We start from the raw sequence: 15,741 nt of genomic DNA on the forward strand, positions 1-15,741 counted from the left end.
CTAGAAATTTCAACTAAAACAAAAGACCATGATTTAACAGTATAGAGATATTGCCCTTTGGGGCTGAAGATCAGAATCTTAAAAAAGCTAATGAACTAAAAGATGGATATAATCAATCAAACAAACAAGCAACACCAAAAAAACAAAAAACAATCTCCTACTGTTCTTCCTAATAAAATTTAAGATTTTTCCTAAAGTGAGTCCTTTTATAGAGATATTTTGGTAGAACTAATGCTTTAATACCTTTTTATTCCCTCCAGAAAGGAACAATGTATTTATTGTTAGAGTGTCTTGAGTTTTCCATATTCAAAGAATATGTTCCCACATAAAGAAAGGTATAAAATAAAACCTAGTCTTCCTTACATGGCATTTATGAATTTTAAAAATCCTTTGCTTCCTGATATTTTGTTTTTCTAAATGAGACAAAGCATGGTGGAAAGAACACTAGATTTGGAGTAGGAAGATTTAGGTTCATGTTTCAACTTCTGTGAAACTCATCATTCACCTGTAAAATGGGAATACCATCCCTACCCTACCTGTCAGGGACACTGTGGGAGTCAAATAAAATATGGTAATTTATAAACTGTAAAGGACTACATAATGAAAAGTTGTGCTAGAGAGGAAGTATGCTTTTTTAAGTCAAAGTTCTAAGCTTCTACTTTTCAAAGACTTATAAATGTGGAGGTTAAAAGGAAATGAGGGAAAATTTTAAAAAATCATCTGCTGATAAAAAACTATATTCCTTAAAAAACTTAAATGAGCCATGAGGGAATATAAGCTCCACTGGGAAATTTAGAATAATCTATTTTCTATTCTTGGGTAACAGATATTTTAAGTCTCCCTAATGTCCCAGAACTGAACTCAATACTTGAATTCTTTGAAAAATGGACACCTATATAGTAACTCTTAAGAAAGATACCTTAAAGTTTTGTCTTCATAGTCCCTCTAAGTTTTTCCCTTTAAAATCTTTTTTGAGAACCCTTAAAAATTGGAATGAAAAAGTTATCTACAGTACCTCCAGTCCACGTAGCTGGGTCTGTTGGTTAATCTGATGGTTCAGTTGCTGTAATTCTAGTCGTAGCTGTTCCCTCTCAGCAGACGGAAGGGGTTTTCCATGACTGGTCACTTCTGACATAGCTATTCTCTCCCTTTGATTGGAAAGAAAGCATGGAATAAATTTCTAAGTCTAAAGACGAACAATTTTAAAGTTTGTAAAGTAAAAAGAATGACTCATACCTTTCACTGAAGTGTCCCTGAGAAGGTATGTTTTGATGAGGTGAATATGGAGAACCTCCCCAGCCACCATGGGTTCCATATGGACTATAATCTATAAGAGAATGATTTACCATGGCATGATGTAATTTATAGATTTGTTTCTGCTTTTAAGATAGCCATATTCTAAAAGGCATAGGCACAACTATCTAGAAAGATCAAAAGGGTAATGGGGCATTAATGTTTGTTTTGTTTTTCTCCCACTGAAACTTTGATCTTTGTATTTTTTTCTTCTTTTTGAATGTTTTTATAATGAGAATGTATTATATAATAAAAACATGAGACTACCAAAATAAAAAGAAACATAGGCAATTTTCACATACACTCTTAAAGTTTCCTGATTGTAATTATCTCTGTTATAGATAATTCTATGGACGAGTTGAGAAACACTGCCTTTGAAGATCACTGAAAACGATGATAGTAAATGAGGAACAGGAAGGTACTGGGAATCATGAATATGAATCCTCTAGATTCTTACCCGAAATGTTAATAGATTTTGTGGGAGCTCCCTGAGGTGCCATAGCCGGCATTGGGCCAGCACCCTGATATATCGTTTTGGAAGTTCGAGAGATGGCACCAAACCGAGACACTGTTGGTCGGTCTCCAAATGGGATGAGGTCATCGTCACTGGTTTCTGCTGCTCTTCTCTGAAGATCTAATCGCTGGTCTCTCATTCCTTTACTGTCCACATTCTAATAAAAAAGTAAAATTAGAAAGTCACCTTACACACAGATCTCTAACAAAACTCCTGCTAGCTCTATAATAGACCTCTTCCCTCAGGAAAAATATATATCAAGACCCAGCATATAAACAAACATCTATATAGATATATTTAGTCTTACTATGTGCAATGCACACTTGTATTTCTATTTTGTCATCCAAGTTCATTAAAATATAGTTGACCATGACCCACGAAATCAATTTCATTAACTCAGTAGTTTAAAAAGCACTGTTGGGAAGTGGATTTGACCCAACGGATAGGGTGTCTGCCTACCACGTGGGCGGCCCAAGGTTCAAACCCAGGGCCTCCTGACCTGTGGTGATGATATGGACCATGTGCAGTGCTGATGCGCACAAGGAGTGCCATGCCATGCAGGGGTGTCCCCCACGTAGGGGAGCCCCAAGTGCAAGGAGTGTGCCCCGTAAGGAGAGCCAGCCAACCAGCGCGAAAAACGTTCAGTCTGCCCAGGAATGGTGCCACACACATGGAGAGCTAATGCAGCAAGAAGATGCAACAAAGAAACGAGATACAGATTCCAGGTGCTGCTGACAGGAATACAAGCAGACACAGAAGAACACACAATGAATGGACAGAGAGAGTAGACAACGGAGGGGGGAAGAGAAAAAAATTAAAAAAGAAAAAAGAAAGAACACTTTAAGAGCTTTGCTACTCAAAGTGTTGTCTGACAACTGGCAACATCAGCATAATCTGAGAACTTGTCAGAAATCAGAACCTTAGGCACTGTTCCAGTTTTACTGAATGAGAATCTTTAATTTTTATGAGGTACTGGGGACCAGGGTTAGAAACTGGAACCTCATATGTGGGAAGCTGGTGCTCAACCACTGAGTATTTTTTAATGAGGTACCGGGGACCAGAGTTAGAACCCAGGACTTCATATGTGGGAAGCTGGCACTCAACCACTGAGCCACATTGGTTTCCCTGAGTTGGTATTTTTGTTTGTTTTGCTTCTTACTGTTATTTTTTTAATTTTTTTTATTTCAGGAGGCACTGGGAACCAAACCCAGACCTCCCATATGAGAGGTGGGGGCTCAACCACTTGAGCCACATCTGCTCTCAGAATCTGCATTTTAACAAGATCCTCAAGGAATTCAAATGCACATTCACGTTTGAGAAGCACAGAGCTAGAACAAAGTTTCAAACTTCTTTATTTGACAGACATTCAATTATATCAAGGTTGGGTTGGCAAATACTATAATTTTTTTTAATTAATTTAAGATAATGAGTTTTATTTTGCTAATACTTACCTTAGTTTAATATAATAATCCTTTCGGAGAGCCTAGTATAAAGCAACAGTCCCTTTCTCCTTTCATTCCTAATCTTGAGAGACTGCTTATTACCATGGCCTAAAACAATGTTTCTCTAATTCTACCACAGGAATACAAAAGGAAAGGCTCATTTTTGCTTTTCCCTTCTCTATATTCCTTTATTCTTCTTTTTGGTTGGCATACAAACATATTTATGCTATAGATATCACCTCACTCATTTATAGTTTTACTAGCATTCAAGTCTTTCTATTACCAAGGATTGGTCTTTTCTTGGCCAACTAGAAAAGTATGCATCTTTTTAAAATTTATTTTATTTATTTCTCTCCCTTTCCCCCATATTGTCTGCTCTGTGTCTATTGGCTGTGTGTTGTTCTTCTGTGTCCTCTTGCATTCTTGATGGCACCAGGAATCTATGTCTTTTTCTGTTGCATCATCTTGCTGTGGGAGCTCTCCATATTTGCAGTACCACTCCTGGCCAGGCTGTGCTTTTTTTGTGCGGGGTGGCTTTCCTTGCGGGGCACACTCCTAGTGTGTTGGGACTCCCCTATGCAGTGGACACCCCTGCATGGCATGGCACTCCTTGAGCGCAGCAGCACTGCACATGGGCAAGCTCACCACACAGGCCAGGAGGCCCAGGGTATCAAACCCTGGACCTCCTATATGGTAGGCGGATACTCTACCAGTTGCACCACATCTGCTTCCCTGTATGTATCTTTTGATGAAAATCTATATAATAACCTAAAGAAGGGTTTTTTTGTTTTTTTATTTTTATTTTTTAAATTTTTTATTTTTTATTGATGTATATATTCAAACATGATAAGGGTTTTTAAAGTTTAGTAAGGGTGAGTAGTTTCAGAGTAATAGTCAAGGCATACCTTTCAACTGAGCAATACTACATTTAAAGTATAGCTTTCATGCATGTATACAAGGAGACACACAAGAATGTTCACTTCAGCACTATACAAATAGTGAAAAACTGCAAATAGGCTAAATGTGCATAAATACGAGAATGGATAAACCAACTGTGATATATTTATTCAGTGATACCTGATAATTTAGTTAAAACAAATGAACTTAAGCTATAGGCATAAATAAGGATGCACTTCAAAAACAATGCTGAGTAAAAGGCTGGTTGAGGCACAAAATTTACGTAAGTTCTACAAACATGCAAAACAACATTTTTAACACTAAATTCAGGATAGAGGTTACTTCCATGGAAGGACGGAGGGAGAAAAATGACATTAGGGAGGTTAAGCAGCTTCAAATCTTATTCTATGATTCTACTATTGTTCAGTAGATTCATCTTTGTTGTTTAAACTTCAGAGTTGTAATCTATTTGGTGAAGAAACAGGTCTTCATTAATTATGCAAGATGACTTAATATTGATTCAAAATAGCTGTTGGGAAATTGCTGGCTGCACAGAAATGTAACAAATGCTCTTCTCTGCCTAAATAAAAACAATGAAAGATTTTTATCTACACTTGAAACAAACAAAACCGCACTGTAAATATAATTCAACTGCAGTACGAGAACTTTGTCTGAAATTCTAAGCAAAGTTCACTTATTTGTGCTTAAACTATAATGGGGAGTTATCTGTTTACCTTGATTTACATTAATTATGGATTAAATATTACACATACCATCATTTCCACACTCCCCGCTGCCACAACATCTTTGGGTTTTGCATCTTTGGTTCCGATGTAGGAGCCAATGGTGTCACATGACCAGGGAGAGTATTGGCTATAATCATTTCCTTTGTATTTCCCTGCTACCTTCAAGTCTTCATCCAAAAACTACAGGTAAAACAAAACAAAAAAGGGAATGGGTTTATGAGTAACAAGGCAGAGAAACCAGGGAATTTCTTAGAACATCATGCTGAAGCAACAAACTGATGATTATTTGGTTTCTAAGTGTTAACACAATAGATTTTTATGGTCTACGCAAAACAAAATATGTGAAAAATGATAATTGATCTTTACTCTTGGTTAGCAGAAGGTCAAGAACAAGTATCACAATATCTTTCAAGGAATCAAGCTAGGAGTTTTGAGGTTTGCTCATCTACTTCTTTATTAGATAAAGCAACACTTAAGTTGTACCAGGCCATAGTATTGCTAACATGATCCTCACTATTTCTGTCAATAACATCCCAGGTAAATAAGAACATTAAAAATAATTTACAATGTAATTTAAGAAGTTCTATGTAGTAAAGCAACTTTTTAATGAAATCTCTTTAATAAGAATAATTCCTAATTCCTATCTATTAAATTTGCTTTTCTCTCAGAATGAGTTCTGACATTATCTAATAATGGAATAGCTATTCTAGGGATAATTTATTTTTATTAAAATCTCAGGATTCATGTTTGTACAATGTTTTACAGTTTTCAAAGTGCTTTCATGTACATTCTCTCATGTATTCCTGAAGTTCATGACACATAACAGATAGGTGATTTGACCAGACCTATAGAGTATGGGGTAGTGCTAGCACTAGAATCTTAATGCTCCTTTTACTTTATCACAAGATACACACTGATATACTGATATAACTTGAGGCTACTGGTACATCTAAAGATACGTTATGCCTCCCCATACAACTGTGTTTTCTGAATTGTCACTATTGCCTTCTACATTGACAAATATTCTGCTTTTTACCAGTATCACTTATTTTTAACCACAGCTTATTTCTATTATTCATAATCTCTTTCCTTTTCTATGTCCTACTATTATTTGAAAAAATTTCATCTCTTTTTTATCCCTCCTCCACTTAGATACTTCATATAGAACAGGGAGTCTTTTAAAAACATAACTTACTAAGAATACTCCTTTTTTCCTCTGACCATAATGTATTAGGCAACTGCTCAAAAGAATGTGATGACAAAGAAAGACATCCAGGATAATTGGTTTAAGTAAACAGACGAACACAAAACTTAAACCAAACCAAACAAAGCAAGGTGTATTACTAAATGATCCTATTAAAAATAATGTGTTAATTCATACATAGAAAAAAGCTGAAAGAATATATAAATACTTGATAGAAGTTATATAGGAAATGGGACTTTCAAGAACCTTCTCTTCCTATATTATATATTCCTATAATGTATGAATTTAGTACAGCTATGCATAAGTTTCTTATAATCAGAACTAAGGTTTAAAATTACTGCTTTGTATGTCAGTAATGAATCTAAAGTTCCAAAATAGCCAGGTATTATAATAATTTGTATTGGAAGTAAATATAAAAATAGTTATTATTTACCAAATGATAGCTATGTATCAGATACTTATATTTCATTTAATCTTCACCATACCATTAGAAATAGTATTGTAGTACCTGATTTATAAACAGAGAAAACTAAGCCTCAGGGTTCAGGTAGGCTGAGTAACTAATAAAAGATATCACAATGAATGACACAGCTGAATCTCAAAGTTAAGTACGTTTTATTCCAAAGTCAGCTCACTTTTCATGTCCTATTATTTCCACATTTTCTACAAAACAGTATGACAACAAGGTCAAGGTTATCTTTAAATGCAATTTTTGAAAAAATCATACAAGTTGTTTATCTTGTACAATTACATTATTAGAAAGATGTTATGCAGGGCACATGGGAGTCCATCTGTAACATTTATATAATCTAAATATCTTTAATATATATATATTTTAAAAAAGAATAAACTGGTTCCATCCTGAGCCTCCCTCACCACCGCCTCTAAAAAAAGAAATGTTATGACTTCACTAATTAACCTGTATGATTGTGGAAAATCCATTTAAATTGTTTAGCTAGGAAAGCTAGATACTGTGAACAATTTCTATTTAGTAGATCACTTTCACAGATCCAGCAATTTAATGTTTACTATGTGTGATGCATTTTACTTTACAATTTTCATTATTCATAATTTGTCACTTAGCAATGTTGTTTAGAATCATAGTTCTAATAAAGGATGCAAGACATTTTCCTTATAACATCAACTGCAACCCTCCTGAAAAAACTTGTCTTTAAAAAAAAAAACCATATACACACTTTAAACTAAAATGAGGGGAAGTGGATGTGGCTCAAGCAATTGGGCTCCTGTCTACCATATAGAAGGTGCAGGGTTTGATACCTAGGGTTTCCTGGTGAAGGTAAGCTTGCCTGTGCGGCGAGCTGGCCCACACAGAGAACTGATGTAGCAAGATGACACAACAAAAAGAGACACAGAGGGGAAGTGGACTTGGCCCAATGGATAGGGCATCCCCCTACCGCATGGGATGTCTGCTGTTCAAACCCCGAGCCTCCTTGACCCGTGTGGAGCTGGCCCATGCGCAGTGCTGATGTGTGCAAGGAGTGCGGTGCCAAGCAGGGGTGTCCCCTGCGTAGGGGAGCCCCATGTGCAAGGAGCATGCCCTGTAAAGAGAGCTGCCCAGCATGAAAGAAAGTGCAGCCTGCCGAGGAATGGCGCCACACACACGGAGAGCTGACACAACAAGATGACACAACAGAAAGAAACAGATTTCTGGTGCTGCTGATAAGGATAGAAGCGGTCACAGAAGAACACAGAACAAATGGACACAGAGAGTAGACAACGCGGGGAAGGGGGGAAAGAAAGAAATAAAAAGTAAATCTTAAAAAAAAAGACACAGAGGAGAGACAATAAGAAACTTAGCAGACCAGGGAACTGAGGTAGCACAAGAGAATGATGGCCTCTCTCCCATTCCAGAAGGTCCCAAGATTGGTTCCCGGAGCCACCTAATGAGAATGTAAGCAGACAAAGGAGAACACATAGCAAATGGACACAAAGAGCACACAATGCAGGGGGAGGAGCGAATAAACAAATGAATCTTTAAAAAACAAAACAAAACAAAAATGAGGCAGTATGTGCAATCAATAAAGGAAAAAAAACCCCAGCAAAACAAAAATTTGACTTTTTGAAAAAAAAATGAATAAAACTGATAAATCCCTAGTAACACTGAACAAGAAAAATACATAAAAAGACAACAGCCATTCATGATAACTACTAGTATTGTTCTGTAAAAATATAATTAAAATAAGCCCCCAAATCATGGTTTATTGTCCTGAAGGATACTAACCAGTTTTTTCTAAGCCCTTAGTTCAACATTCTTTTTTTCCTGTTCATGAACTATGTATCCTGGTTTCTCCTATTCTTTGAACCAGCTTTACCATCCTACTGGTTCTCTCATTAACGAGTTAACAAAAATGGGCATCTCTTATTTATAAAATGGTCAATAATTCACAGAGGACAAGATTGTGTGCACAGAAAATTCAAAAGAACCCAGTAATAAACATTAGAATTAATAAGAAAATTTAGCAAGCCTGCTGAAAACAGGGGTCAATGGATAATCGATGGAATTTCTCATATATTAGTAAAGTACGATATGATATTTCAAACAGGATTCCATTTCAAATAGCTTAAAAAATCGTTAAGTTTCCTAGGAATAAGTTTAATGAAAGATGTGCAAGATGCAGAAAACTAAAAGACATTCTTGAAAGAAAGTAAAGATACAAATAAATGGAGGGATATATAACTTCCATGGAGATTTCACATTGTAAAGGTATCAGTTGTACCCAAAATGATCTGAAGAAGCAATAAGAGAATATGAACCACATATGTAATTTAAAAATTTGTACTAGTCACATTAAAAAGGCAACAGGTGAAATTAATTTTAATAACATTTTTATTTAACCCAATATATCCTAAATATTGTCACCCTAACATGATTATTATAATGGGGTATTTTCTTTTTTCTTTCTTTAACTAAAAGAAACCCAATGTAATATTTATACTAACGGCACATCTCAATTTGGACTAGCCTCATTTCAAGCACTCAATAATCACATCTGCCTAGTGACAACCATATTGAATAGTACAGATCTAGAGAGTCAATGTAATACTAATCAAAATGGTGGTAAATATATTTGTAAAATCAATGATTCTAAAATGTATTTGGAAGTGTAGAGGGCCAAGATCAGCCAAGGCAATTCTGAACAATAAAACTGGAAAACATACTACTAGATATTAAGACTTATTATTATAAAAGTACATTAAGACAATATGGTACTGGTGCAAAGATAGAGAAAAAGATCAATGAAACAGAACAGTCTAGAAAATTATATGGTCTCCTAATAACTATAACAAAAGCTACTCTGGGAACTAGGGAGAAAGAATAGGCTTTCCATTAAATGATGATGGGCCAATGGAGCTATCCTCATTAAAAAAAAAAAAGGACTCTGACTCATACTGTATACAAAAATCAATTCTAGATGGACTGTAAACATAAATTAAATAATAAAATTTTTAGAACAGGAAAATATTTTCATAATCTTGGGAATAGGCAAATATTACTTATTAAACAGGGCGCGCGCACACACACACACAAAACACTGGTAAGAGAAAAACCTGATAAACAGGACTAAAATGATAAGCTTACTTCCTCTTGATGGAAGGTAGGAGGCAGTGTTGGTGAAGGTGCAAAAGGAGGTGGAGAGATAACCTTTCTTTCCTCTAGTTGGGCCATTATTTCCTTTCGTCGGCGATGTAGCTCATCTAGACTAGGATGGGGCTGGGGAGGAGGGGGAAGCCGGCTATAAGGAGGCTCCTGAAAATGGAAAGATGTGTTAAAATCAAAAAATGATTTTGAAACACATTAATTCATTTAGCTTGTATTTTAAATAAGAAGCAGCTTGGATATCAATCTAGACAATGAGAAATACACAGACTTATTAAAATAAAATGCCACTCCCATCCCCCCAAACTTTCAGGAGCCTCCAAAGAGCTAAATTTCAGTTTCTTTTCCTTGGTCAAAGACAATACATTTCCAAATAGATCTAGTCATATTAACAAAACCATCTAAATTTTGGACACTAAGAAAGACTAGTGGTGAGGGAGAAGCTTTAATAGTTAAAAACAAAACAATAAAACTACCCAAATTTCATGAAAAACAAAACAAAACAAAAAGAAAGACGCTTTCTCATAAACGAGACTGTTCAAAGAGTTATTACCATGGTAAAAAGATAAGGAATCACTGAAAGAGATCATCAATTTATGTCTGTAATAACTAATAAAAAAAATACAGCATACTCTGAGGTACGAAGGTCTGATCTGAGTTGGATGAGGAGCCACTGGATAGTAACCGTCCATCTGTTGGTATCTTTCTCTGGATTCTGGTACGTACGATGGTAGTGCTGTGGGTGGAATCTCAATGGGTATAGGGCTTTCTCGGAAAATCTCCTCTCTTGTATAAGACTGAGCAGGATATACTCGCCGACCATCATAGTGTTGTGGGTACATAGGTGGGTACTGTTGTGGCTGTGTGCCATACTGGGAGTTTACTACACGATCTTGGAGGTAGGGTGGGTAATGATCCAAGTAGGGGGGACCAGGTTCAGGAGCAGATGGCGGTGGTCGGACAAAGCGGGACACACATTGTGGTGGTGGAGTATAGTACATGCCTGTACAATACAAAAGAGGAACCAAAAGCAACAATGAACCAATCTATCTTTCTATATGAGATTTTCCCTTTTTAAAATAGTCATACATAAAAGATTTAATAGTCAGCTCATTTCTTCAGAAGTTTTTTCCTACGCTTAAACAGGTCTTTGGGGGAAAAAAACTAACAAAATTATCTTTAAAAGTCATTGAAAATATAATCTATAACAGTAAATTGGTTCTTTCAATTGTTTGAATCCATTTCTGGTGTGTCTTAATGCAATGCAGACACTGACAAGCTAAGAACTGTATTTCCCAGGCTTCCTTGAAGATCAGGTTCCACAAAGAACTACATGCACAAGTTCTGAACGTGAAACTGAGTTAACTGGAAAGAGATGTGGCATAAAAAAGATCCATTTGCTAGTGCAGATCTAGTAGCTAATGGATGGTTCTAAAATTCTTGTGACAACACTTGTGGTAGTAGTTTCCCAATTTCCAGACATGCTTCAAGCAATGTGATACTAGAGATATCAATTAAGACAGAATTCTCCTACTTCTACTCCTTCTTCATTATAACAGGCTACACTGGTGGACAGTTCTGCAGTATTGTTATGGGACTCATTCCTGGAGGTCCAGCTTATACCTGCTTCACCAGCAGTTCCTATTTTATAGGCATCTAACTCCTTGCATTAAACCCCTTTCTGCTTAATATAACTAGAATGGTTTCTGTTCTCTGCAACTGAACTGACTGATACACTGAGTATTTAAGGTTACGCAATGGCTACCTCAACAAAAGAAGTTGGATTTTTCCTACAAGGGATGGTCAAAATAAATATACACATCAATTTTTATCATATTTTTCCATATATTAAGCCCTATCAACTTAAAACTACTCTTCTGACTGTAGTGAAGAACATTCTGTTCTTCAACTTTGAGAAAAAGAAATGGAAAACACCTTCAAGTTTCCCAGTTTAAAAATAATAGCACTACACTTCCTCTTACTCAACACTTACACCTAGATTAATAAGAGCTTCCTAACTCATCTTAGACTCTGATCTCTTATCTTTCCAATCTACCCCTGTTGATTTAATTTTTCTTTCTATTCTCAATACTCCCAATTATGGTTTTTCTTCTATAAACTCTTTTTTTGATTCTTCAAGTTCTCAATATAAAAGCAAAGCCAATAATTAAAATGCATTTAAGAAACAGATATTGAAAATATGCTTGCACGTATATGTGTCTGCATGTGTGCAATCTTATTTATGGATTCGGTATTTGTGAATTTGCCTACTTCCTAAAATTTATTTGTAACCCCCAAATCAATACTGCCATCATTTACAGACATGCGCAGAGCAGACAAAAACTTGAGTTGTCCCACATGTATATTCCCATCTGAGATCGAACAAGACAAGGCTCTGCCATTTTTTTTTAGCTTTTACACAAGTATCTTTTTGTTGGTAAGTTAGTGCCCCTTTTTGCATTTGTGTGTTTTGTTGGGGATTCTAAGGTTTGTTTAAAATGGTCTACAAGCATGATGCTGATGTGCTGTTTAGTGTTCTTAAGCACACAAAGGCTGTGCCTTACAGAGAATGGAGACTATTCATGTTAGACATGAGTTACAGTGCTATTGGCCATGACTTCGATGTTAATGAAATAATATTTAAGGCACCTAATTCCTTGCATTAAAAATCCCTTGAGTCAGTGAATTTCTACCACACTAATACTAACCACAAATGAACATTTAATTTTTATTAATATACATATACATACTCTTATGAACAGCTTTTCTATTCTTTACTAATAATACTGATTATACACTGTTAACTCTAATAGTATGTATGCTGCATTTTTGTCTATATACATTATTGGGGCCCAGGAGTATAGAAGTTAAAATTAAAAAACAAACATTAGGTGAAAATTAAAAGGAAGAAAAATGTACTGTGTGCTTAATTTATACCCATTATAATAATCCTTTTTCATGCTTGTAGAAAATTTTGATCAGGGGGATATATATTGCCTTACTCAGGGAATTTCCATTATCTACTTTGGTGACTTTTATTTGCACATATATATGAACACATTTAACAAACAAATTTTTCAGTAGATAGGGCAGTTTGTTTCTATAGGTTTGCTATTTCATTTATTTCATACTATTTCGTTGAACACAATACTTGTTTTTCCAAAGTATTAAAAAAATTACATTTATTTAAGTACAGTACTGCAACTACAATCACTCTTAACTGAACAGTTCTCATCACATGTAAGAAAACTGAATAACAAATATGAAAGATCATTACCCTGCTGATAAGGTGCTGGTTCAAACTGTGGAGCAGCTCCTCGAGGATCCTGATAATAAACATCTGCCTGTTGTGCTGAATATAACTGAGAACCTCGTGGTACCATCTGAAGTGGTTTGGTGACAGGCATGGGAGGCAGGTCTGTTGGACCTCTTGGAGGTACAGGATGTGGAGTCACAGGTAAGGCAGAAATACTCTTAGGGACTGATTCTAACCTAATGGAATAAGATTGTTCACAGTAAGTTTAAAGTCTCTGAAAAAAAAAAAAAAAAAAAAACAGAACAAAATAAAGCCCAGCTCCTCCCCACCATTTTTTCCCCATAAAACATTGATTATTCCTTCTTTCTTCTTTGTTTAGAAAGAAAAAACTTTAAACAAAAGTTAGGAAAAACGTACATGTCAGGAGGAGATCCAGGGGCACTACTGCTCAGATGATCTATCTTTCCTGGTTTCAGATTAGAGTCATAGCTGGGGTCTGTCCCTCGTGGAATCAGCTGTGTTACTGTGTTCCCTGATGATACAATTCCATTTGGCAGAGCAGGGGGTTTTCTGCTAGGCAGATCCACTGCACTTTCATCTGGAAGAATAGCTGCTGAAGGCAGGCCCACCTCATTAAGTTGACCCAAAGAGGCACTCAGGGGTCTTCTGGGAACCAGGCGTTTGTTCATTTTACGAAATCTATTAAAAAAAGCAAAGTTAGGAAACGGACTTTGGCCCAGTGGTTAGGGCGTCCGTCTACCACATGGGAGGTCCGCGGTTCAAGCCCCGGGCCTCCTTGACCCGTGTGGAGCTGGCCCATGCACAGTGCTGATGCACGCAAGGAGCGCCGTGCTACACAGGGGTGTCCCCCGCGTAGGGGAGCCCCACGCGCAAGGAGTGCACCCATAAGAAGAGCCCCCCAGCGCGAAGGAGGGAGCAGCCTGCCGAGGAATGGCGCCGCCCACACTTCCCGTGCCGCTGACGACAACAGAAGCGGACAAAGAAACAAGACGCAGCAAAAAGACACAGAAAACAGACAACCGGGGGAGGGGAGGGGAATTAAATAAAAATAAAAATAAATCTTTAAAAAAAAAAAAGCAAAGTTACACTCCAAAATCCAAAAATCTAAAAGCAAAACAAAGAACCAAAATGCATTTTAAAAAGCAGATACAAAAGGAAAAGATTCCAAGCACATTATTTCCTAGAAATTTTCTCTCCTAAACATTGGCCCAGCTTTCAACTTGAAAGCATGCCTGTGTATGTATGTGAAATCCTTACTATTTGTGGATTCCTTATTTGTATTTTATCTACACAATAAAATTTATCTGGGAAGCAGATGTAGCTCAATTGATATAGTGTCTGCCTACCACATGGAAGGTCCAGGGTTTGATACCTAGGGCCTCCTGGCCTGTGTGGTGAGCTGGCCTATGCACAGTGCTGCCAAGCACAAGGAGTGCCATGCTACATAGGGGTGCCTCCCACGTGGGGGTGCCCCCCCGTACAAGATGTGCGCCCCGCAAGGAGAGCCACCTGCACGAAAAAAGTGCACCTGCCCAGGAGTGGCGCCACACACACACAGAGCTGACGCAGCAAGATGACGCAACAAAAAGAGACACAGATTCCCAGTACTACTGACAAGAAGAACACACAGCAAATGGACACAGAGAGCAGACAGTGGAGAAGGCGAGAGAAACTTAAAAAATTTAAAAATCTTTAAAAATAAAATAAAATGTATCTGCAACCCCTGAATCAATACTAATGCACTTTTGCACTCATTCACAGACACATGCTGAAAAATATTTCAGTTGTGCCACACACATATTCCCAGCTGAGGTTGAACAAGGTAACGCTCTGTCTTCTTTCAGCTCTCATATCGAACAGAAGTCTTCTTTTCATGGTAAATTTAGTGCCGCTTTTCGCATTTATGTGCTTTTTTTGTGGAAGATTTTGCTGTTTAAAATGGTCCCAAAGCCTGGTGCTGAACTGCTATTTAGTGCTTCTAAGCTTATATATAAGGCTGTTCCTTACACAAAATGAAGAAAATTCATGTATTAGATAAACTTTGTTCAGGCCTGAGTTTTAGTGCTGCTAGCCAAGACTTCAATGTTAATGAATCAGTATCCTTTTAATGAGCTCCAAATACTTGTCCAATGTGACTAATAATTTAAACTTGCTTTTAAATTTATGTTCAGAGGTACTGTTTAAATGTGCTTGAGGTTCTGAAGGCAATGGGGTAGTTTAACTATTGGTGTTTACAAGGGGCAGTCTCTAAAAGACTGGTGAAACAAAGGACTTCCAAAGGAATCACTGTATGTAAATTTGAGGAAGCAAAAATATCTTTAAACAGAAACACACGTAAAACAAGCTTATATATGGACTGGCTGATGAAAAGTAACCAAGGGCTCACAGGAACTTAAACCTGTTATTTCCTCTAGAAGCAATGGTTAATTATTCACTAATTAATTATTCACTAATTCAGTTACTTTATAGAGCAAAACCATCACAATGAGATAAAATCTATAAAATCTCAAGCAGTAGGACTATAAAATTTCTAGAGAATATGTGAAATTTGTAACACTACAAAATTGTGCTATTTAATATTTTTACTATAAAATATTTTTATTGAAATCTCTATTTCTAAAACTTATTGGAGAAGGGTACTGAAAAATCTTTGGAAGAGTTTCATTGTCCTCAAATGCCTTGGGATACAGCGAGCCGTATTAAAAACTAAGAATGAAACAAAAACCAAAGTATGCACTGAGAAAAAATG

The 15,741-nt window shown here is 36.5% G+C and overlaps 1 protein-coding gene across 3 annotated transcripts in view; it reads right to left on the minus strand.

Moving 5' to 3' along the window:
* RC3H1 (ring finger and CCCH-type domains 1) overlaps window positions 1-15,741 on the minus strand; it is an 88,082-nt gene that overhangs the window by 3,924 nt on the left and 68,417 nt on the right. For all 3 annotated transcript variants that reach the window (XM_058310152.2, XM_004484763.4, XM_004484762.4), the window contains exons 10-17: window positions 13,389-13,670; window positions 12,993-13,207; window positions 10,348-10,718; window positions 9,698-9,865; window positions 4,920-5,072; window positions 1,751-1,964; window positions 1,237-1,327; window positions 1,016-1,148 (exon numbers count right to left, since the gene is read on the minus strand). In XM_058310152.2, the coding sequence (XP_058166135.1) occupies window positions 1,016-1,148; window positions 1,237-1,327; window positions 1,751-1,964; window positions 4,920-5,072; window positions 9,698-9,865; window positions 10,348-10,718; window positions 12,993-13,207; window positions 13,389-13,670 (1,627 nt within the window). The remainder of the gene's footprint in view (window positions 1-1,015; window positions 1,149-1,236; window positions 1,328-1,750; window positions 1,965-4,919; window positions 5,073-9,697; window positions 9,866-10,347; window positions 10,719-12,992; window positions 13,208-13,388; window positions 13,671-15,741) is intronic.

Source organism: Dasypus novemcinctus, chromosome 13, assembly GCF_030445035.2.
Source record: "Dasypus novemcinctus isolate mDasNov1 chromosome 13, mDasNov1.1.hap2, whole genome shotgun sequence".
NCBI lineage: Eukaryota > Metazoa > Chordata > Mammalia > Cingulata > Dasypodidae > Dasypus > Dasypus novemcinctus.